This window comes from Acanthamoeba castellanii, assembly GCF_000313135.1.
Source record: "Acanthamoeba castellanii str. Neff unplaced genomic scaffold scf7180000084753, whole genome shotgun sequence".
NCBI lineage: Eukaryota > Discosea > Longamoebia > Acanthamoebidae > Acanthamoeba > Acanthamoeba castellanii.
In genome coordinates this window covers 120383-140901 of record NW_004457538.1, presented here as the reverse complement: position 1 = coordinate 140901, position 20519 = coordinate 120383, and the positions used below count along the sequence as shown (strand labels likewise).

At 58.8% G+C, this 20519-nt stretch overlaps 8 protein-coding genes across 8 annotated transcripts; 4 read left to right on the top strand and 4 right to left on the bottom strand.

Moving 5' to 3' along the window:
* Positions 1–10: 10 nt before the first annotated feature.
* ACA1_198540 (RecF/RecN/SMC domain containing protein) lies at positions 11–5282 on the bottom strand (the record flags this gene model as incomplete). The annotated part of the gene is made up of 20 exons (XM_004341677.1): positions 11–270; positions 396–550; positions 648–742; positions 852–977; positions 1111–1326; positions 1414–1605; positions 1739–1861; positions 2007–2240; positions 2351–2431; positions 2556–2666; positions 2772–2946; positions 3136–3239; positions 3342–3516; positions 3588–3847; positions 3974–4102; positions 4222–4344; positions 4451–4656; positions 4730–4866; positions 4935–5040; positions 5159–5282. The coding sequence occupies 20 exons, from the start codon at positions 5280–5282 to the stop codon at positions 11–13; spliced, it is 3132 nt and encodes a 1043-aa protein (XP_004341725.1).
* Positions 5283–5939: 657 nt separating this feature from the next.
* Positions 5940–7636, top strand: ACA1_198530 (eTGF-beta receptor-interacting protein, putative; the record flags this gene model as incomplete). The annotated part of the gene is made up of 8 exons (XM_004341676.1): positions 5940–5975; positions 6062–6215; positions 6327–6411; positions 6528–6661; positions 6744–6877; positions 6966–7076; positions 7156–7412; positions 7516–7636. 8 exons carry the CDS (start codon positions 5940–5942, stop codon positions 7634–7636), a joined length of 1032 nt encoding a protein of 343 aa, XP_004341724.1.
* A 236-nt stretch (positions 7637–7872) lies between these two features.
* Positions 7873–9762, top strand: ACA1_198520 (carrier superfamily protein; the record flags this gene model as incomplete). Its single annotated transcript, XM_004341675.1, has 8 exons — positions 7873–7951; positions 8052–8123; positions 8474–8572; positions 8691–8733; positions 8872–9070; positions 9172–9286; positions 9402–9512; positions 9632–9762. The coding sequence occupies 8 exons, from the start codon at positions 7873–7875 to the stop codon at positions 9760–9762; spliced, it is 849 nt and encodes a 282-aa protein (XP_004341723.1).
* Positions 9763–10239: 477 nt separating this feature from the next.
* Positions 10240–11937, bottom strand: ACA1_198510 (Transferase family protein; the record flags this gene model as incomplete). The annotated part of the gene is made up of 1 exon (XM_004341674.1): positions 10240–11937. One exon carries the CDS (start codon positions 11935–11937, stop codon positions 10240–10242), a length of 1698 nt encoding a protein of 565 aa, XP_004341722.1.
* A 566-nt stretch (positions 11938–12503) lies between these two features.
* Positions 12504–14071, bottom strand: ACA1_198500 (Ubiquinone biosynthesis methyltransferase COQ5, putative; the record flags this gene model as incomplete). The annotated part of the gene is made up of 6 exons (XM_004341673.1): positions 12504–12621; positions 12776–12930; positions 13048–13169; positions 13254–13361; positions 13466–13608; positions 13698–14071. 6 exons carry the CDS (start codon positions 14069–14071, stop codon positions 12504–12506), a joined length of 1020 nt encoding a protein of 339 aa, XP_004341721.1.
* Positions 14072–14239: 168 nt separating this feature from the next.
* On the top strand, positions 14240–15074 carry ACA1_198490 (RanBP1 domain containing protein; the record flags this gene model as incomplete). Its single annotated transcript, XM_004341672.1, has 4 exons — positions 14240–14478; positions 14571–14722; positions 14796–14930; positions 14998–15074. The coding sequence occupies 4 exons, from the start codon at positions 14240–14242 to the stop codon at positions 15072–15074; spliced, it is 603 nt and encodes a 200-aa protein (XP_004341720.1).
* Positions 15075–15153: 79 nt separating this feature from the next.
* ACA1_198480 (transcription factor III family protein) lies at positions 15154–18079 on the bottom strand (the record flags this gene model as incomplete). The annotated part of the gene is given in 13 exon segments (XM_004341671.1): positions 15154–15666; positions 15783–15927; positions 16015–16158; positions 16241–16339; positions 16434–16593; positions 16734–16812; positions 16931–17047; positions 17178–17248; positions 17354–17416; positions 17547–17613; positions 17625–17732; positions 17825–17895; positions 17956–18079. The coding sequence occupies 13 exon segments, from the start codon at positions 18077–18079 to the stop codon at positions 15154–15156; spliced, it is 1761 nt and encodes a 586-aa protein (XP_004341719.1).
* Positions 18080–18508: 429 nt separating this feature from the next.
* ACA1_198470 (SAP domain containing protein) lies at positions 18509–20195 on the top strand (the record flags this gene model as incomplete). Its single annotated transcript, XM_004341670.1, has 2 exons — positions 18509–18909; positions 19106–20195. The coding sequence occupies 2 exons, from the start codon at positions 18509–18511 to the stop codon at positions 20193–20195; spliced, it is 1491 nt and encodes a 496-aa protein (XP_004341718.1).
* Positions 20196–20519: the final 324 nt, after the last annotated feature.

Here is a 20519-nt window from a genome sequence, read left to right as displayed (position 1 = left end):
AAGACGATGATCAAGACTGGGTGTACTGGTCGAGGATGGTCTGCTGAGCGCCGATGCCGACGATGTCGGCTCGCTCGGGGTCGCGCATGCGGTTCACCCGCACGTCGGGTCCCGACGCGACGGAGGTGAGGTCGTGTGGCGTGATGAAGATGAACTGGCGGTGCCTCTGCTGTCGGGCCGACTCGATCAGCAGCTTGAGCGACAGGTGGCGGTTCACTGCGTCCATGAACACGTCGAACTCGTCCATCGCACGGAAGGGCGACTCCATCGCTGCGCGGCCACACGACACGTCAGCGCGTTCTATGTGTGCGGTGTGTGCGGTGTGTGCGGTGTGTGCGGTGTGTGCGGTGTGTGCGGTGTGTGCGGTGTGTGCGGTGTGTGCGGGATGATGGTACCTTCCCACAGGGAGAGCAGGAGAGCGACGGTGGAGAAGGAGCGTTCGCCGCCGGAGAGGGTTCGCGTGTCGCGTGCGCCCTGCGGACCGCCCTGAGCAGCGTCGAGCTGCACTTCGATGTCCAGGTGGCGGTGCTGGTGGTCGAACGAGAGCGACCTGGCCGTGTTGTTGTTGATCATGTTGATGTGAGAGATGAGCACAACATCAAACGTTGTTCCCCCCCCCCAATACGACGGGCGAAGTGGGCGCGTACCCGGCGTAGCCCTTGCGGCTCAGGAATCCGTGGAAGTGGAAGGTCGTCCGGTTGGCGATGGAGCGACGGAACAGGAGCCACTTGTTCAGACGATCCTGCGTCAAAGTGGCGAACCTGGTTAGCGCCGAGATAATGAAAATGCAACAAACAAACAAACAAACAATAAATAAATAAATAAATAAGGAGAAGCGAAGCTGTCTCTACCCTGAGGTCGTTTTCGAGGAGTTCGAGCAGGCTGCTCAACAGCTGCACCTTGAACGTGGCCTCGTCGTACGCCTTCTTGGCCGCCTTGAACTCGCGCGTGATCTCCGCCGGACTCCGTTGGCCGTCCTGTCCACACCAACACACACACGCACATCGCCCACCCAAGCAACAACGTTGAGTCGTTGACACTGCAGATGACACACACGACACACGACACACGACACACGACACACGACACACACAAGGCGCGCGGGGGTACCGTCTGCGAGCGGATGCGGGCCTCCATTTTCTGGATCTCGCGCTGGAGGTGGGCCGGCGGCGGCAGGTCCTCCTCGGGCCGCGGGACGGCCTGCTCGGCCCGGCGCATTTCCTCGTCCAGCGCGGCGCGCTGCTCCGCCAGCGACGTCTCCTCCTCCAGCTTGGACTGCATCAGCTTCTCCTTGTTGAGCACCATCTGCTTCTCCCTCGCCGCTATCTGCAATTCCACACACGCGCGCACACGCACGACACACGTCAGCAGCTGCTGACGTCATCACAGCGGGAAGGTGAGGGGAGGGCGTACGGTGGTGATGTTCTTGTGCACGCTCGTGAGCTTGGCGGCGATCTGTTCGCTGCGGGCGGCCAGGTTCTCGATCTCGGCCTTCTTCTCGGCGAACTTGTCCTGCAACGGCCCCAGCTCCTCCGGCACCTGGCCGGCCACCTCCATGGCCTTGGCCAGCTCGGCCTCGAGCTCCTCCTTCGTCTTCAGAAAACCCTGTTTCCCCATTGACACCCCAAAGTTAGAGACAAACCACACACGTGTCGTGTCGTGTCGTGTCGTGTCGTGTCGCGTGTCGTGTTGCGTGTCGTGTCGTTGGTCGTGTCGTGTCGTGGGTTGTGGGGGGTACCTCGAGACTGGTCTGAGCTTCGGAGATGTCGGGCGGGGCCTCCTCTCGCACCGATTGGAGCTCGTGGATGTCGGCCGTGAGCCGACCCTCGTCCCGCTTGAGCGCCGCCCGTTGCTTACGGAGCTGCGTGAGCGCTCGCGCGGTCTACGCCCCACCACCACCACCCACGATTGGATTGGCGTCAGCAAATAATGCGTGTGTGTCGTCGTGTGTGTGTGTGTGTGTGTGTGTGTGTGTGTGTGTGTGTGTGTGTGTGTGTGTGGCGTACGGCATCGGCAGCGCTTCGCAGCTCCTGCACGCGCGGCCTGAAGTGCGCGGCCTCCTTCTGCTTGTGCTCGAGCGCAACGTGGGCGTCCCGGATCTGCTCCTCGAAATTGCGGCCGAGCCTCCGCGCGCGCGTGTTTCCGGCGTTGAACACTTCAGCGCCGCCGCGCACCAGCAGTCGCGAGCCGTCCGGCAAGTAGCCCTCTCTCGCGTTCGGCGGCCGTTGTCGGAACATGATCTGATCATCAGTCGCAGTGGTGGTGTGGCGTGTAGTGGCGTGTAGTGAGATAAATCTGTGCAATGTGGTTGGCCAGTTACATAGCTGCACAAGTGAGGGGGGGGACCAACCTGTGAGGCCTGCTGTCGATCCGGGATGAGAATGATGTTATCGATCTGCCGCTGATCGATCAGGCAGTTGTACACCATGACCTGTGGTGCACGAGATCGTGTAGCGGAGGGACCGCCGCCACCGCCACCATCACCCGAACACGGTCAGTCAGACACAAGACGCACGCGAAGAAAAAAAAGGGGGGGGGAAGGGCGAGGGGCGTACTTCGTCGGCCTGGAGCTGAGAGAGGACGGTGGTGAGGTGGGGCGGAGGCAGCGCATTGTCCGGTATGTGGTAGACCCGGTCTTGGAACCGCTGCACATACATGTCCGGCACCTGCAGGTGATGAAGCAAGACACGACGCGTGAGCACTTGAGCGCTGAATTGATGGTTTTGTGGGGGTGGGGGAGAAGGGGGAAGAGGGGGGGGGTGATGACACACCTGCCCCACGCGCCGTCCGATCTCCTTGAGGATCTTCTCGTCGTGGTGGTTGTCGACGACAAAGGCGTCCATGGTACGACCGAGCGCGGTTTCGATGGCCGTCGCCCATTGGTCGTCCTTGATCGTCAGGCAAAGGCCCAGCGGGCCGATGGGCTTCTTTTGCCACCGACGCTCCCTGCTCTCGTCCCCGTTCGAACAAAGGGTTGTCAGTGTAACAAGTGGTCAGCCGCATAGAATGCTATCACAACACACACGCACACGATGCACACACACACACGACGCACACATGCCACACGCACGACACACACACACACACACACACAATTCGAGCAAAGAAGGCTGGCGTGGCAGTTGTCTCACGCACCTGTTGATGGCGTCGAGCAGGGCGGGCATGTTTCGGCCGAAGCAGCGCGTGCGGTCCGCCTTCTGCAGCTCCAGCGTGCGGATCTGGCCCTCGAGTTTTTGTGCCTGCACGCCACCGGGGCAAAAGAGCGACGTCGTGTGAATCCCAGGCGGTGAGAAGTGGAGAAGAGGGGGGGGGGGAAGCCGGCAAGGTGCGGATGTATGTACCTCCTGAACGACCTCGCGCTCCTTGGCGGTGAGGTCCTTCAGTTCGGCGTCGATGCTCTGGCGCTGGCGCTCGTGTTCGGCGAGCTCCTGGTCCATCGCCTCGGCCTTCTCGTGCTGCGCCTGCAACGCCGCCTGCAGCGCCGCGATCCTCTCCTGCCTCTCCAGCTTCTCCGCTCTGCGAAGGGTGGCGTCAGCAGAGGCGGGTGCGCCAGGCACGGGGAATGGGGCGAGCTGGTGTAGGCGCACTGTGTGTCGCGCATGGCCTTCTCCTGCACGTCGCTGATGAATTCCTGCAGCTTCCTGATACGCAGCGCCAGCTCGTCGCGCCTCTTCCGCAGGTCCTTGACCGTGTTCTGGTGGTGGCTCATGCCGCGCTTGATCTCGCCGATCTGGGTGCGGTAGGTCTCGACCTCCGCGGTGGCCGCACGGATCTGCGCGCCGGTTTCGTCCACCAGCTTCTGCCGGGCCTCGTACTTCTCCGTGAGCTTTTGCGTCGCGTTCTTGATCTGATGATGTTAACGACGACAGCGCAAGCAAGCTTTGGTGAGTCAAAAGAAATCTCAACAGTGTTGTGTTGCGCTGCGCTCGGGTGGGGGCGAGACGGCATGCGAAGGCAGTGGTGGCGGCCGCACCTTGTCCAGGACCTGGTCGTTCTTGTCGATCTCGCGCTGGCGGGCCTCGACCTTCTCGCGCAACTCGGCCAGCTCTTTTTCTCGGCCTTGAAGCTGCGCCCAAATCAGGTGGCCCTTCATTTTGCGGACCTGTTGCAGCGTGTTGTGCCACACGCGGGGTTAGCGAAGCTGCGCAAAGCTCAGCTGGCCTAGAGGGCCTTGATATAAAGCGTGAGTAGGGGGGGGAGAGGGGGGTGGGGTTGGCTGACCTGGCTTTCGAGGTCGCGCAGCTTGGCCACTTCCCTGAACTGATGCTCCAGCTCCTGGACCCTCTTCTTCAGGTCGGGCAGTACGTCTTGCTTATTCTCCAGCGTTTGCTTCATACCGTTCAGCTGGGGGGGAAAAAAACAACATTGTTGTCACAACGGCGCGGCGATGTCAGCACGTGGCTCGCGGCGCAATCATTGATGTGAGCTGTCAAAGGAAAGGAAAACGCACCTTGACGTCGACTGTGCGGTAGTCGTCACTGATCTGCTGGAGCTGGGTGGCGCTCAGGAAGAACTTGTACTTCTCGGCGGGCTTACTCGCGTTCAAGAACGCCCTGCTGGTGTCCTGCATGAGGATCACACAGGGGTTCTCGATCTGTATGTTGAACTGCTCCATCACCATCAGCACCTCACGCCTCGTTGTCGCGATCGTCTTGCCTGCACACAATCCAAAAGGGTGAGGTGGCTGGTGGCTCGAGCCACCCTCATGACCTGCTGGAGACTCGCGTACCGCTGTCACTCTTGACTTTGTAGCCCGACGAGCCGGACCGTGCGATGGTCCTAATGATGGTGATGGTCTTGCCGTAGAGGTCGGGCTTGTAGGCCTCCGCGCCACGATTGCGCAGCGTCACAGATACAGAGGCCGAGCTGTTGCGTGTGATGATGTGAGAGAAAAGAGAGAGCGCGAATGACCATCAAAGGGGGAGTCAACGAACCTGGCGTCTCCACGGATGAAGTTGGTAATCTTCTTTCCACGATTGGTGAAGCCAGCCTTTGCTCCCAAGCACACAGTGAGTGCGACCAGCACGGCGCTCTTACCGCCTTGGATTGGAGAGATGGGTTGATTGTTAGATAATAGCAAGATTAGCAGTTAACGGTTACAATTTGCGATTAAATTTGCCGTTAAATGAAATAATCTGGTGCGTGGGGTTGAACGTACTTCCATTTTGGCCAATGATGAAGTTGATGTTGGGTCCCAGCTTCAGCTCCAGGTGACGATGGCACATGAAGTTCTCGAGCTTGATCATTTCAATAATGCCCACCTCGGCTTCCGTTTGCTGCATGTTTCGATGCTTCTCGTGTCGTGTCAACTCTTCTTCATCCAGGTTTTGTAATTCTTGTTCGCCCTCGGCTTCCATTCGCGCGACTCGATCAAGGAGACGATTTTCAGACTCGCTGTAGTGAGATGTAGCGACATCCTCCTGCTCTTCTTCATTCGTGATCGAAGACAGCCGTGGCCGTTTGCTGGACCCACTGGCTTGTTCCCCATTCTTGACACCATCTCCCGATGGTGCTCGACGCTTCGGCGTGGCCTTCTGCATCTGCAAGCATCAAAGGTAATAAAAAATTCCACCAACTTTTTGCCAGTTGGCGCCATTTTGTGCCAACGACAAAAAAAATGAAGCCTTTTGTGAGGGGATCTCAACTTGAACATGTATCAGCACGATATCCCTAGAGCAACTTCTCAGCTTCCTTCATCCTGGTGGTGGCTGTGCTACATGACCAATGTTTGCTGTGGTGTAAAAAGGCCTTGGTGGCAGGATTCTCATCTCTGCAGCATTCGTGCACAATTATAATTCACGGCCTTTTCCCGTCTGCCTTTTTACTCTGCTATTCTGCCACCTTTCTCTCCGGCCCTGCTTTTTTCTGCATCTAAGCCACAAAAAGCCCATTTGTTGATTTCATCCACAACAGACAATGGTAATGAGTCGATTATTGTCATGCTCCCTCTTTGTCTTCCCTTTGAAGCTGCGCTTGTGTCCTCGTGCCGCTGCGGCTTTGAGATCGCCATCCAAATATACCGCCTGATCGCTGACATGGGGACACAATTGTCACATTGCAGAGACCGATTCTGCTCAAGGGACACGAGAGGGCGCTCACGTTCTTGAAGTACAACAGAGATGGCGATCTGATCTTCAGTGCCGCCAAGGATCCCACCCCGTGCGTGTGGTTCTCCGACACCGGTGAGCGCCTCGGCACCTACAAGGGCCACACCGGTGCTGTGTGGTCGCTTGATGTCTCATGTACGCTCCAATTTCCTCATTCTCTGCGTTCGGCATCAATCAACCTCCTGCTACATTTTTCTTATGATTTCGTTTTGTTTACAGGGGATAGCAAGCTTCTTCTCACTGCTTCCGCCGACACCACGGCCAAGCTTTGGAATGTTGAGACCGGCGAGGAGCTCTTCTCCTGGTATGCCCTCTACACCGAAAATTGTTGCCAATTTTACCATGTAGATTGGTGGATTCGCCAATCTCCAGATAAATCTGTACGTTCTTCGGTTGACATTGAAATCTGCGCGCTATCAGGTCTCACCGAGCACCCGTGAGGTGCGTCGCTTTTGCCAAGGGCGACCGCAAATTCCTTGCGGTGACTGATCCCTTCACCAAGCTGGCCTCGTCCATCTACATCTACAAGCTCGACCCCGAGAGGCCCGCCAAACGTACGGTGGCGGCGTACACCGCGCTACATGTTGGTGCCTCTTGTCTGTGCTAACCTTCTCACTTCTTTGGGCCGCACTGCAGAGAACCCGCTGCCCATGCGGGAGATCGTGGCTCCCACGCCCAGCGCGAAGATCACACAAGCGCTGTGGGGACCCCTCAACAAATACATCATCTACTCCAGCGAGGACTGCTCGGTGTACATACACGATCCTGAGGTTCGCTTCTTCTACTTCTCCTTTCCCTGTTGTCATACGCACCACAATGGTTTGTGTTCTGATCTCTCTTCTACTTGACCAAATACAGAGCGGAGAGCTCCTGCACACAATCACGGACCACCAGGCTCAGGTGAACTCCATCGCCTTCTCGTGGGACGAGACCTACTTCATCACATCGTCGGATGACCGTACCGCCAGGGTAAGCCAACAGCCACTTCCCTCTCCACTTGAGGCTTGCGCACTCACCTTCTTCTTCTACTATTTCTTCCATTCCCCAGTTGTACGACAGCAAGACGTTCAAGCTGCTGAAGACGTTCGAGTCGGCCAAGCCCGTGAACTCGGCTGCGATCTCGCCCATCCTGGACCACGTCCTGCTGGGTGGTGGTCAGAAGGCGCACGGTGTGACCACCTCCGCCGTCGAGTCTGGCGGTTTCGAGGCCCGCATCTACGACATGATTTTCGAGGAGGAGCTGGGCTCCATCAAGGGCCACTTCGGTCCCATCAACACCATCTCCTACGCTCCCGACGGCAAGAGGTATATAACGTCACAACATCGTCTTGCTACATCTTTTTTTTTCCTCTCTCTTCTTCTACTCGAGCCATCATGTCTCATTTCCATCTTCTTCTACTCGAAACAGCTACACGAGCGGAAGTGAGGATGGTTACATGAGGATCTACCACCTGGACAAGTTCTACTTCACCCTCGGCAGGGACTCTGTGGGCAACTTCCAGGACCAGCTCGACCTCGACGACTTCTAAGCCTCGGCCCCCCACAGTGCCCTCCTCTTTTTGTGTTTTTTTGCCCGGCTCTCTACTAAAGAATGTGATGAACGCACCCAATTTGGCTTGGCATACCAAACATTTTTGGATTGATTGCTCATTGTCTTTTCCGGCGCTTTTCGCTTGGGGAAGAAGTAGTTCCCGCAGCGAGGCCTCTTCTACTTGCTGTCGCGAACAAATCGACAAACTATACGCGCGCACAACATAACACGAGGATGAGCGAACGAGTTTCGATGGATGCTGTGGTCGCGCAGCTCGAGCGCGATCTTGCCTCGCCGGCAGCGGCGCTTGCCGGTACGCATCCGATCTCAAATTTCTGTAGATTGCTCTGCGCCATCGACAAGGCCGAGGCTTGACTGCGATTAACAACACCTGCTGCTGCGTTGCACCACAGGAGCGGGAGGCGGAGCGATCTCGCTGGGCCTTACCTACCCGCTGTACACCATCGTCACCAAGCTGCAGGCACGTAGCTGATAATTTTTATTTTTATTTTTATTTTGTTACAGCGTAATAATAATAAGCCATATAAATGAATAAATAACAAATAATTCATAAATAATAAATGAATGATTGTCTGGTCACGTGCAGGTGAGGTCCAACTACGGAGGACCGATCGACACGTTCTTGCACGTGCTGCGCGAGGAGGGCTGGACGTCCCTCTACGCCGGCCTCGCTCCCGCCCTCATCGGCAACGCCTACGCCCAAGGCACGCACACGCACCACCGCACACGCACACGCGCTGCCATGCAACCTTCTTCTCGTTTCTTATTTTGCGCCTTGTGTGTCGTGTCGTGTTGCGGGTGTCGTGTCGTGCAGGCGTGTACTACTACTGGTACGCGTTCTTCCGTTCCGTCGCCGAAGGCAAGGGTCCCAAGAAGCGAGCCGTGGGCACTTTCGCCTCCCTCCTCATCGGCGGTAGAACACCTCTCCACCTCCACCTTCTCCCAGCCATCCAAACTCTCTTCTCATCACATCTTCTTTCCTCCTCCTCCTCCTCCTCATCATCTTCTTCTTCCCCTTCTTCTTTTCACAGCACTCGCCGGAGCCATCACCGTCATCTTCACCAACCCATTCTGGTCCGCGCTCCAATGCCTCCATCATTTTTGTAATTGTAATTGTAATTGTAATTGTAATCGTATTTGTATTTATTTGTATATTTGTATTTGATTATTATTTATAATATAATAATTCTAATAAAATGAATGTGGCGACAGGGTGGTGACCACTCGCCTGCAGACGGGCCGTGAGACGACCAAGAAGGACGACGAGGTCGGCTTCAAGACGGCGAGGCCCAAGCAGAAGGGCATCCTGCAGGTCGTCCAGGAGATCTACCAGGAGGGCGGCCTCAAGGCCTTCTGGAACGGGCTCGTGCCCTCCCTGATCCTCGTCATCAACCCGGCCCTCCAGTACATGGTGCGTGTGGTACCCATTGCTCCCATGTCTCGGTTGCTTACCTTTGACGTCGTGTGTCGTGTCGTGCGTGTGCGGTGTGTTGTGCGTGTGGTGCATTGAAGGTGTTCGAGCGGGTCAAGGCGGTGTGGGAAAAGCGGACCCCGGGGCGCCAGCTCTCCTCGTCCGATTTCTTCCTCCTCGGCGCCATCGCCAAGACGGTGGCCACCGTTGTCACATGTACACCAACCCCTCCCGGCAATGTCGATGAACGTGTCGTGTGTCGTGTGTCGTGTGTGTGTGTGTGCGCGCGCGCGCGTGTGTGTGTCGCGCTCTCATCCCCCCCCCGATGCAGATCCGTACATCACGGTGAAGACCCGACTGCAGGCCAAGGGCAAGTACTCGGGCACGCTCGATGTGCTCCAGAAGATCTACACCCAGGAGGGCATCGGCTCCTTCTTCAAGGGTACTACACTCCCCCCCGCCGCCACTTGGCTTAAGACTGTTCACTAATCACTGCAAATGACGTGTGTACCCAACACACACACACACGACACACCCAACACACACACACACACATCACAGGGATTGAGTCAAAGATCGTGCAGTCGGTGCTCACCGCCGCGTTCCTGTTCATGTTCCAGAACAAGCTGGCCAACTCCTTCCTCAAGCTGCTGGTCTACATCTACATCAGGCGCCTTCCGCAACGCAAGTAAATAAAATGAATTGTTGGGTAGACGTGCACACCCTCATAACCATCACCAAGTGCCAGGTCCAAGGCGGAGGCGGTGGTAGTGGTGGTGGTGAGGCGGTGGTGGTGCGGCAGTGCAGCAGTGGCGGTGGTGTGGTGGTGGTGGTGGAGTTATTCATTCTGTGCTGATGTCAACCTGCTGGTGTGTACAGGGGCAGCCAAGGTCACTGAGCACTGTGAAGTAGTGGGTGTGCACTTGAGCTCCTGTCTGACCTCAAACCACCTGCAACAATGAGAGAAGAGGAAGAGCACAAAAAGGCATTGCCAGGACCGGGAATTGAACCCGGGTTGTTGGTACCACAAACCAATGTACTACCACTATACTATCCCAGCTGCGGGCCTTGTTATGCATTATTGTGACGGGTCGTAGCCATCGGATTGTGTTCGGTCTGTGGTACAAAAGAAAACGATTCCAATCAGCCAGGGTCCTGCTGTTTGGCTGCTAGCCCTGCTTGCTGTATTGGCGGAAGCGCTCATCTCGGTCCAGAATGGCCCAAAGAGGCTCGCTGAGCGACAAGTTGACATCGATGCTGCCGGTGGTGGCTCCGGCGCTCGGGTTCTGCCCCTCCTCAGTCGAGTCGTCAGCTGTCGACTGGCGCAGCTGGTCTTCGGTGGCCACAAAATAGGCCAACCCGTCGACAAGCGAGATGGGCGTGAAGGGCGGCGACACGAGCGTCGGCAGCGAATCGAACTCGGCGCCGCGGTACATGTCGAACTTGCACCACTGGCTCACGAGGAAGCTGCCTGCCTCGAAGCGGAAGCCGAGCCGCACCCGGCGCTTGTTCGGCTGCGCGGCGATCCAGTGCAGCGACTGCAGCGCCTCCTGCCGGCTGAGCGATCGGACGGCGTCGTGCACCGCGGCAGCGACGCTGGCCAGCGGCGCGTCGGCCAGGCGGTCGGCGGGCAGAGAGAAGAAGGGGCAGAAGATGCAGTTGGGGAAGTAGCGCGCCGGCAGGTCGAGCCGGCTCGGGCCGCGCCAGTTGACCGACGTCAGAAAGTCGCGCGACACGTGCAGCGCAGCCGCGCTCGCCGACATGCCCCGCGACTCGCACAAGCGCAGGCGCGCGCGGTACACGCACTGCCACAGGTGCGCCGACAGAGCGTCGAAAGTCGACAGTTGCTGCTGCGCACCACCGCTCGCACTCGCGTTGGCCTCTGCCTTGAGCGCCTCGAGCTCGCGCGCGGCGAAGCGCAGCACGCGACCGGTGATGGGCGGCGCAGGCGCAGGCGCCGCTGCCGTCTGCAGCGGAGGCTCGGCCGATGGCGCTTCAGACGCGGCTGGCGCAGGCGGCGTGGCTTCGTCGAGTTCGAAGACCGATGGCTTGAACGCGAGCGCCGCTTCGCGCTCCTCCGGCCGCATGCGCTCGCACAGGTCGGTCAGGTAGGACTGAATGTGAGGCGGGCGGCGGAGCTGCACTGGTGCGCCGGTGCCGGCGGCGTCGGCTGCGCGGAGGGCGCGATACAGCTCGGCCAGGTCGCGCACGAACTGGAAGAAGCCGTCGGCGTCGCAGACCATGTGGAGCAGGCGCACGCCGAGCGCGACGCCGCCGCACGCGAAGCGCGTGTGCTGCACCGTCAAGATCGGGTCGCGACACACGCCCTCCATGCTGGGGTCGAACGGGGCCAGCAGTGCGTTGCCGCCGGCCCCGGGCAGGTTCAGTACGAGCAGGCGCGGCGCGGCGCCGTCGTCGTCGTCGTCGTCGGACGGGGCCGCAGCGGCGGCGTGAAACGCTTCAAGCGGTGCATCGCACTGCGCCGACACCAGCTCGGCACCGGTGCCGAGGCGATCGATCTCGGGCGTCTGGTCCTGCGGATTGAACGCAATACGGCCCGTCAGATGCGGATAGTAGTCCAGCAGGTGGGCCAGGGCTCGATGGAGTCGCTCGATTGGGATCAGCTCGCTGCCACTGTTCGGTGGTGACGGAGATGGAGATGGAGATGATGGAGTCGCCTCGGGTCGGTAGACGAAGACGACTGCGATAGGCACGAAAGGCGGCACCACCTGGTCGAAGGGACCCAGGTGCATCGGCGACTCGATGCGCCGCAGCGAGGTATCATCGGCGCACTGCAGCGGATACCGCGCCAGCACCGTCACAGCCGAGGCATCGCTGGTTGACGTCGAGTCGGACGCGGCGCTCATGTGGAAGACAGGGGAGGGAGTGGTTCAAAGCTACGACGGCGAAAAGACCAAGAGCGGGATGAGAGGTTGGACATCCATTTTATTGAGAGAAATAAAAGAAATTTATTGCCACGTTTTTTGGTGAATGCCAGGATTTCCTTCATTCTTCTTTGATTTCTTCTGCTTTCCTTCTGTGGCACGTGACTTAATAAAGAGGTCTTTTTACCGTTTTCAGTTCTCCATGTATTGTGTGGACTGAACCAAGCTTGGTTGTTCCTTGGTGTGGCAGCCAGTGGTTGCTGTGTGGTGGCTGCCTGCAACAAGGCCCGCAGCTGGGATAGTATAGTGGTAGTACATTGGTTTGTGGTACCAACAACCCGGGTTCAATTCCCGGTCCTGGCAATGCCTTTTTGTGCTCTTCCTCTTCTCTTATTGCTGCAAGTGGTTTTAGGTCAGACAGGAGCTCAAGTGCACATGTCAGTCTTCTTTGCTGTGTACTGTACGCCTTCAGGGGTGACCAGTTTGGTTGATCAATAAATAAATATATTTGAAAAATCAACATGTGCGAGCTAGTGTGGTGGTCTTGATCAGAGCTTCCAGCCTGAGTGGATGGCGGCCACGCCAAAGGTGAGGTTTTCGAAGGTCACCGCCCGGAAGCCCGCCTGTCCGATCATATCGGCAAACACCTCCTGCCTCGGGAACCGTCTGCGATGTGCCATGATGAAGATGATGATGACGACGATGAAAGGAAGGTGGCCACAATTAGCTTTCATTGCAATGAAAAGAAAGAATCAAAGAATGCAGGAATGGGTGTGGTGTATGAGGGAGTGAGGCGTGCCTGATGCTTTCTACAAGGTACTGGTAGGAGTCCATGTCACCGGCCACGACGTGGCCCATGACGGGGATGACCTGGAACGAGTAGGTGTCGTACACCTGCTGCATGAGGTGGTTCTCGAGGTGCGAGAACTCGAGACACATGAATCGTCCGCCCTTCTTCAGCACGCGGTACGCTTCCTGTGGTGGCAGACAACCAACAACCACAAGCAGACAGACAATCATTACAACGTTGTTCGTCAAGTGAAGGGAATTCATTGTATGAAAGTGGGTGCAGGTGGGCGGGGGAGGAGGGACCTTGATCACTTTGTCGATGTGGGTGCAGTTCCTGATGCCAAAGGCAATCGTGAAGGCGTCCATGGAGGCGTCGTCGATGGGCAGCTGCTCGGCGTCGCCCACCACCCAGGCCACCGACGGATCTATCATCAGAGACGACGACGCAGGTTCAGGGTACACTCGAGTGACAGTGTCAGACGTCAACTTGGTGCATATCGGAGTCGTACCGGTGCTTTCTGTGTACCCGCGAGCGATGCCTCGCTCCTTGCCCACGGCGAGCATGGACGGGTTGATGTCGCACACGGTGACCGAAGACGATGCTCGCTGACCGGTTCCTGGGTTGGTTCAGTGCCAACGCCGCAACCGCCCGCGGTGGTGGTGGTGAGCACATGGGGACCGCACGGCGTGGGGAGGAGAGTAGCGAAAGGCAAAGTGGTACCGGGGGCCTTGGAGAAGAAAGTGGAGGTGCTCTTCATGCGGTCGAGGCAGCGGAAGGCAATGTCGCCGGTGCCGCCGGCCACGTCGAGAATGCGCGTGCCTGGCAGCGGGTTCAAGGTTGTCACGAACCGGTCCTTCCAATATCTAGATAAATAATAAATAATAAAACATGTGAGCGTAAAATCGCGATTCTGCCAATTCGAGTAAAATGCAAAGTAGTGAGGACAGGGCACCTGTGCACACCAGCGGACATGACGTCGTTCATGAGGTCGTAGTTGGAGGCAACGCGATGGAAGACTTCCCCGACCATCGACGCCTTCTCCTTGGCTCGCACATTTTTGAAGCCGAAATGTGTAACCTCCTCTTCTTCCTCTCGCTGCTTCGGGGCAGCGTTTGCAGGCGGGGGAGATGCGTGGAGAGATGCAGCTGCGGGAGATGGAGATGTAGAGTAGGTGCGCTGCAAAAGAGAGCCAATAACCGCAGATTTCGCGCCATTCGATGCAAATGAGAAGGAAGGCAACAAGCAAAACGAAGCATTGGAAACCGTTCTATTCACCGCCCCCATGCCGGCGAACATCGGAACTGTGGTCGTCGATGCCTTCCTCATCTTCAAGTACCAACGGGTTGATCTCGAGATTGCGCAAATCAATTCAAAACTGTTTTTTTTTCCATTGTCGACACATTCGCGGAGCTTCCAGAAGGAAAGGCCATTTCTGTATTTTCTTTTCGTTGCTGCCCATTCATCACATCGCCCGCGTTTCCATTTCTATCCAAGATGTCCGATTCGACCACCCCCACCACCGAGACCAAGCCCGAGGAGACGAAGACGGAAGAGACTCCCGCCGTCGCTGCCGAGGGTCAGACCCCCGCTGCGGAGGAGACCAAGACGGAGGAGACTCCCGCCCCCGCCGCTGAGGGCCAGACCCCCGCTGCTGAGGGTGCTGCCGCTGAGGGCGACCTCTCCGAGGTGAAGGTCGTCACCAACGAGGAGAATGAGGAGACTCTGTTCAAGGTGTACGTAGTTACTCCGCGCAGCGCATCATTTTTCTCTCGCATTTTTCGGCTCTACGCAATTCTGATCTTCACTTTCGCTCTGCACTTGGCAGCCGCGCCAAGCTGTTCCGCTTCGCCAAGGAGACCAGCGAATGGAAGGAGAGGGGCGTGGGTGATGTCAAGTTCTTGAAGCACAAGGAGAGCGGCAAGATCCGCGTGCTCATGCGCCGAGAGAAGACCCTCAAGATCTGCGCTAACCACTACAGTACGTACTGCATCTTGAATTTTTGATTTTGAACTCCAAATCTCATTCTTAAATCTCTGGTGTAACTGTACAGTTCTCCCCGCCATTAAGCTCGAGACCAACGCTGGCAGCGACAGGTCGTGGGTGTGGACTGCCTACTCTGACGTCTCCGATGAGGAGGCTGGCGTTAGGGACGACGTCTTGGCGATTAGGTTTGCCAATTCTGAGAGTACGTGCCATCACCTTGCTCGCGCCTCAAAGTCAAGGCTCATTTTACTGATTTTTGTCATCTGCAGACGCCACTAAGTTCAAGGAGGAGTTCGAGAAGTGCCAGGCCGAGATGGAGAAGCTTTCCAGCGACAAGAAGGAGTAAAACCCCTTGCATGCTTCTTGATTCTGCACCCTATAAATAAGTTCAAATCTCTTCATTCGCAATCACGTTATCGCCCTCACTACGCCCAGGGGTCTTCGTCTTCTTCGCTCTCTTCCTCATCTTCCGATTCCTCGTCATCTGGGTACTCGTTCGGTTCCTCGTCCTGCATGAGCAGCCGGCTGTAGAACCCTGGTCGCGCCTCTCCCGCCGCCGCACCATCCAGTATCTCGAACGGCTCCACCTCCTCGTCTTCGTCGTCATCGTCGCCTCCTTTCGCTCCTTCTCGCGCAGCCGCTCCGCCCACGCCCGCCCTCAGCATCCGCTCGAGCATGCTCATGCTCGCCCCGATCTTCTCCGCGTGGACGGCCAGCGGCGCCGGCGGCGCTGCTTCCTGTGCCGCGCCCGCGCCCGGCAGCTGCATGGGCGTGCCGGCAGGCGATGGCAGCTCCTCCTCTTCAGCCTCGCCCTCGCCTTCCTCCAGCCGCCCTCGCTTGCTCTTGGTGTTGGCCTCGTTGACGAGCATGGTCAAGCGTTCGGTCATCAGCTTGCGAATCGCGTCCAGCGTCCGCTGCGTGTAGAACCCGTTGGCTCGCTGTGTGCCGTGAAGGCGAGCGCGCTTCAGCAAACAATTCGATCGTATACACCGCACAATGTGGCCTTCAAGAAAGACGGCGTTGGTGAGCGAGGAGAAGAAGGCAAAGCGCGTACGTTGCAGGTGGTGGTGAAGGCGTCGGGCGCTTGGACGAGCTTCTGGATGCGGGTGTCGTCAATGTCGCACAGCTGGTACAGCGTCTGCTGGCGGCTGGGCAGGATCGCGAAGCGGTGCTCCAGCTGCAGCTCCTTTCGCTCCACCCTGAGTGGCAACGATGGGTGAGACCAACATCACAGACCACAGACCACCTGCATCGGGCGGGTGGGTGGAGGAGCAAAGTAGTAGTACTGGGAGGGGGCGGAGGCGGGCTCCAGCATGGTGGAGACGTCCATCTGCATGTTGAGCTTGCGTCGGCGCGGCGCGTGTTGCGTGTAGCCCAGGTGTCGCTGGCGGGTGTGGCCCGGCGGAACGCGGAAGTCGATGACCTGATACCTGCAAGCGATGAAGCCGTCAGTCAGTCAGTCGCTGGGTCGATGGGGAAATATTGGGGGGGGGGGAAGATGGGCAGCCGTACACGCGAGCGTCGGTGTGCTGGCGCGGGTCGTAGCCGTAGCGCACCCACATCTTGCGCCACGGCCCGCTCTTGAAATGGTACGCCACCGCCGACAGCGCCCTGTGACACGCACGCCACGCCACGCCACGCACGCAAACAAACGAAAGTGTTGGAAATTTGCTTCTTCCGGGCCAGCGAGATGGCGGCGGCGCACCTCTTGACTTTGGAGGCGAGCTCGGACGGGACGTTGGCGCGGAGGGCCACGGTGGACCAGACCGGGCGCTGCTCGAACAGGGTGCGGAGGAGGCCCTCCAGGCGCTTCAGGTCTTTGCTCTTCCGCTGGTCGTCCGGCGGCGCGCCCTGCGGCACCACCTCTGCCACGCGCGCCGGCGCACCCCATCGCCGGCGAGGTTAGCCTTCCGACGCGCCAGAGGCTATGTGCAGCGCGTGTCGTGGTTTCGCGTGTGACACGCACGACACACCACACGACACACGACACCAACGGCAAACGCACCTTCATCAAAGGCCACCGCTGGGAGACGGAACGAAGTCGCAGGCTGGCGTCTCAGCGCTCGCTCGAACTTCTTGGTGACCTGGTCCAGCGACAGAGAATGAATGCCAAGAATTCGGGGGGGGGGGTGAGCCGGTACTCTCTCCCCCAAAGCAAGGGCGGCCACGCAAGCAGGAAAGGAAGGCGGGGCCGGGCGGTACCTCGCCGTCGGGTCCCTGCTCCTCGACGACCCGGAAGAGGAGGTTGGGCAGGAACCGGTAGTTCTGCGGCATGTCCACCTTGGAGAAGATGGGCGGCGGCAGGTGCATGGGCTCGTCCTTCTCGCCCCAGTCTGGCGGCGGAGTGAGTCAGTCGGACCACAGCGCCAAGCCGCTGTGTGTCGTGTCGTGTCGTGTCGTGTCGTGTCGTGTCGTGCCGTGGGCAAGAGGGCCGCGTGCCTTGGCTCACAAGCTGGAAGGCCCCTCGCTGTTCCTTCACCACCACCTCGGAGGGCGGCACGTACTGGAAATCCGCCATTCCTTGAGCGGAGCGAGAGAGAGAGAGAGAGAGATGAGTGTGAGCCATCACCAGCATCAACATCGCTGCTGCCCCACGCGCCAACCACTCAAAAGGTTGTTCCGTACCCTTGAACTGGTACACGGCGGGGATCATGGCCACCACTTCAGCCTTGAAGTCGCTCGGCTTGTCTGTTTTGTTTGTAGAGGGGAGAGAGGGAAGTGTTGGCAAAAGCAGCACAGCAGGTAGAAGAGAAGAGAAGAGAAGAGAGAGCGCATTGGCTTGGGAAGAAGGAAGAGGACCTTGCTGTGGTTGTGGCACCGATGATGGCGTAGAGGAGGAGGAGGTGGAAGAGGTGGCGGGGGTGGCCGGGGCGGCTTTCTTGCGTCTGCGGGTGACCTTCAGGAGGAGCGAAGAGCCCAGCGTGTAGTCACCGAACAGGGGGTGCGCGTAGGGATCCTCTGGACGAAAGCGCAGCTCCAGGAGCTTGGCCGCCTCTTCGAACGCCTGCCCTTCCGACAGTCGGCACCGTTGTAAACAGAAGCACTTCAATATAGATGGCTGGGGGCAACAGCAGTATCGTAGCGGCATCTGCGTACCTTGGTAAGCGCAGGGAGGCCGCCGAGGGTTGTGATGGCGCGTTGGACATCGCGTACGTGGGCAGGGTGCTCTACGCACAGGAGGGAGCGCGATGGCAGTGGAAATGAGGGGGCTGGCTTGAATGGAGCACCACCGTCCGCCGGTGTCTCCTGCAAGATCGAATCCCCTCCAGCCGGTTCGTCCTGTGCTCCCTCCGCTCTGGTTGGAGGAGTCCCCTGATGAGCCGCCTCGCTCTCAATCTCCATCAGCTCCATCTTTTTATTTTTATTTCAAGAAGAAACACAATTTCCGATCAATTTCTTTTACTACTTGTTGCGAGGCTACGGTCCGCCCAGAAAGCCCAGACACGAACATTCCTCGCATCGCAACCCGGAGTCACACCCGGACTTCCGGCCATTGTTGTCGATGGCCAATCGTCGCCGGACAATGGAGTCTTTGTCGCTGGCCCCCTCCCCCCCTGCCGTCTCGTGACGGCGGATCTTACCTTTCTGCACCTCCAAGCGCCCAACAAGGCCTGGTTGACCCCCGTTTGTTCTCCTCACTCTGCCGCTCTGCCGCCCGACATCAACACACCACCAACAACAGCCAAGCACTCGACCACCTTCTTGGCCTTGAGCGTCTGCAGGCAACGAAGTAGAACTAAGAAGTTGAAGTTAAAAAGTAGAGGACGAGGAAGAAGAAAGATGGACGTGAGTGCAGAGGAGTACCTGAACTGGGGCCGCACGCGGCTGAGGGTGGAGCTGAAGAAGCGCGGCCTGTCGCCGTCGGGCCTCAAGACTGAGCTGCTGGCCCGTCTCGAGGAGTACTTCAAGCGGCAGAAGGCGAGCGGAGGAGGGGCAGGCCACCACCTCAGCCTCAACAACAACAACCACCACCACGGCAGCTACTCCAACAATAACAACAACAGACATAGCCACGGCCATGGCCACCAGCGCTCGACTCCATCTTCTTCTGCTTCTTCGGCCCCGGCGGGTGGTCACTCGCAGCAGCACCTCCTTCCCAAGCAACACCACTCCAAGCAGTTGTTAGACCTCTTCCACCACCAACTCCAGCAACAGCAGCAGAGCGAAGCTGCCGCCCTTGGGTACGTTGCGCAAACGACTCCCTTCACCCTTTCCTCCTTCTCCTTCCACTTCCACCTCGTCTCCCTTTCTATGTTTTAAGAAAGGGCTGGGGCAGCCGTACTTTTCGTGGCCGTCTTCTTCTTGTTGTTGTTGTTGCGAAGTTTCTTCTTCTCCCTCGAGGCCTCGCCTAATTGTGTTGTTTCGGGCGTGTTTCAGGCGTGAGCTGCCGAGGAAGCGGTCCAGGAAGAGCCAAACCCCCCGGCGCGGGCTTCAGCCCCAGGGGGGCAGCGACAACACGAGCAGCGAGGGCGAAGGGAGCGACCATACCAGCGGTGGCGGGAGCCCCCACTCCTCGACGTCGTCGCCCTCGCTCGGCGGCGGCGGCTATGGAAGCAGCAACTCGTACGGCAGCGACGTCATCCACCAGACGAACAACAGCTACAACCACCTGGGCAACGACTACCCGTCGCACTACCCCCACAAGAAGCCCCGGCTGGGCCAGCGCTACAGTCAGATGACGCACGAGAGCGACGACAACGGGAGCGGCAACGGGAGCGGCGGCAGCGGGGGAGCCGTACCGGACGGGGAGCAGCAGCAGCAGTCGTCGGGCGGCAAGGCGGTGACCCCTCTGTCGGGGCGGGCCTTCAAGAAGGAGTCGGGCCAGGTGCAGGCGCCGCACGCCGAGGTGCGGAGCGTCGAGACGATCGTGTTCGGGCCGGGCGACCAGTTCCACTTCACCCACCGCTTCTGGCGAGGCAAGCTGCTTCGGCGACGGTTCGACTTCTACGGTACCTACACGATCGTACCGGTCGCGGGCGCTCCCGTCGATGGTGGTGGTGCCGCTGGGGGGCGCGCTGCTGCGTCTGCTGGCAGCGCCGACCTGCATCTCGACGACCTCGTGGCGCTGAGCTGTGCGCTCGTGGCTGCGGCCCGTGCGGGCGAGAAGGACGGCGCGGCGATGGCCAAGGCCGACGAGAACCGTCTGAGGGAGCGCACTGAGGGCAAGGTCATCCTCCACTGGCCCTCGAAGCTCGACGCGCCCGAGCTGCGCGACTGGCAGTTCGATCAGAGCTACTCGCACCTCTTCCTCGCTGCCACGGCCGCACCGTCTTCTTCATCATCGACCACTGGTGGTGCCACGGCGGGGAGCGGTGGCCTCGGGTCCTCCTCCGATGCGACGCAGCCGGGCAGCACGTCCCCCGTCGTCCAGGGGAACTCTGCCAGCAGCAGCGGACCTCAGGCGCGTAAGCGGCCGCACTTCCTCTACACCAAGCATAGTGCTGTGTTCGTAGAAGACACCTGCTAACGCGCCCCGCAGCGATTGTATAGTATATAGACAACCACACAACAACAACAAGGACTTGCATACTACCCACCACCCCAGAGGAGAGGGATAGAATGAGAGTACATGAAGCTGTTCATTAGCCTTAGCCTCTCCTCTCCGCCCGGTGGGCGATTTCGGTGAGCTCCCTCGCGGCCACACGTAGCCCGAGCTCCTGGGCCGAGTTGGTCTGGACCAGCACCCGCTCGCGCAGAAGTAATCGCTCCTGCACCCTCTCTGCACTCCCGCCGCGACGAGATTTGTGAGCAGTCCAGTCTTGTACACGACACAACAGTCAACGTACGTAAG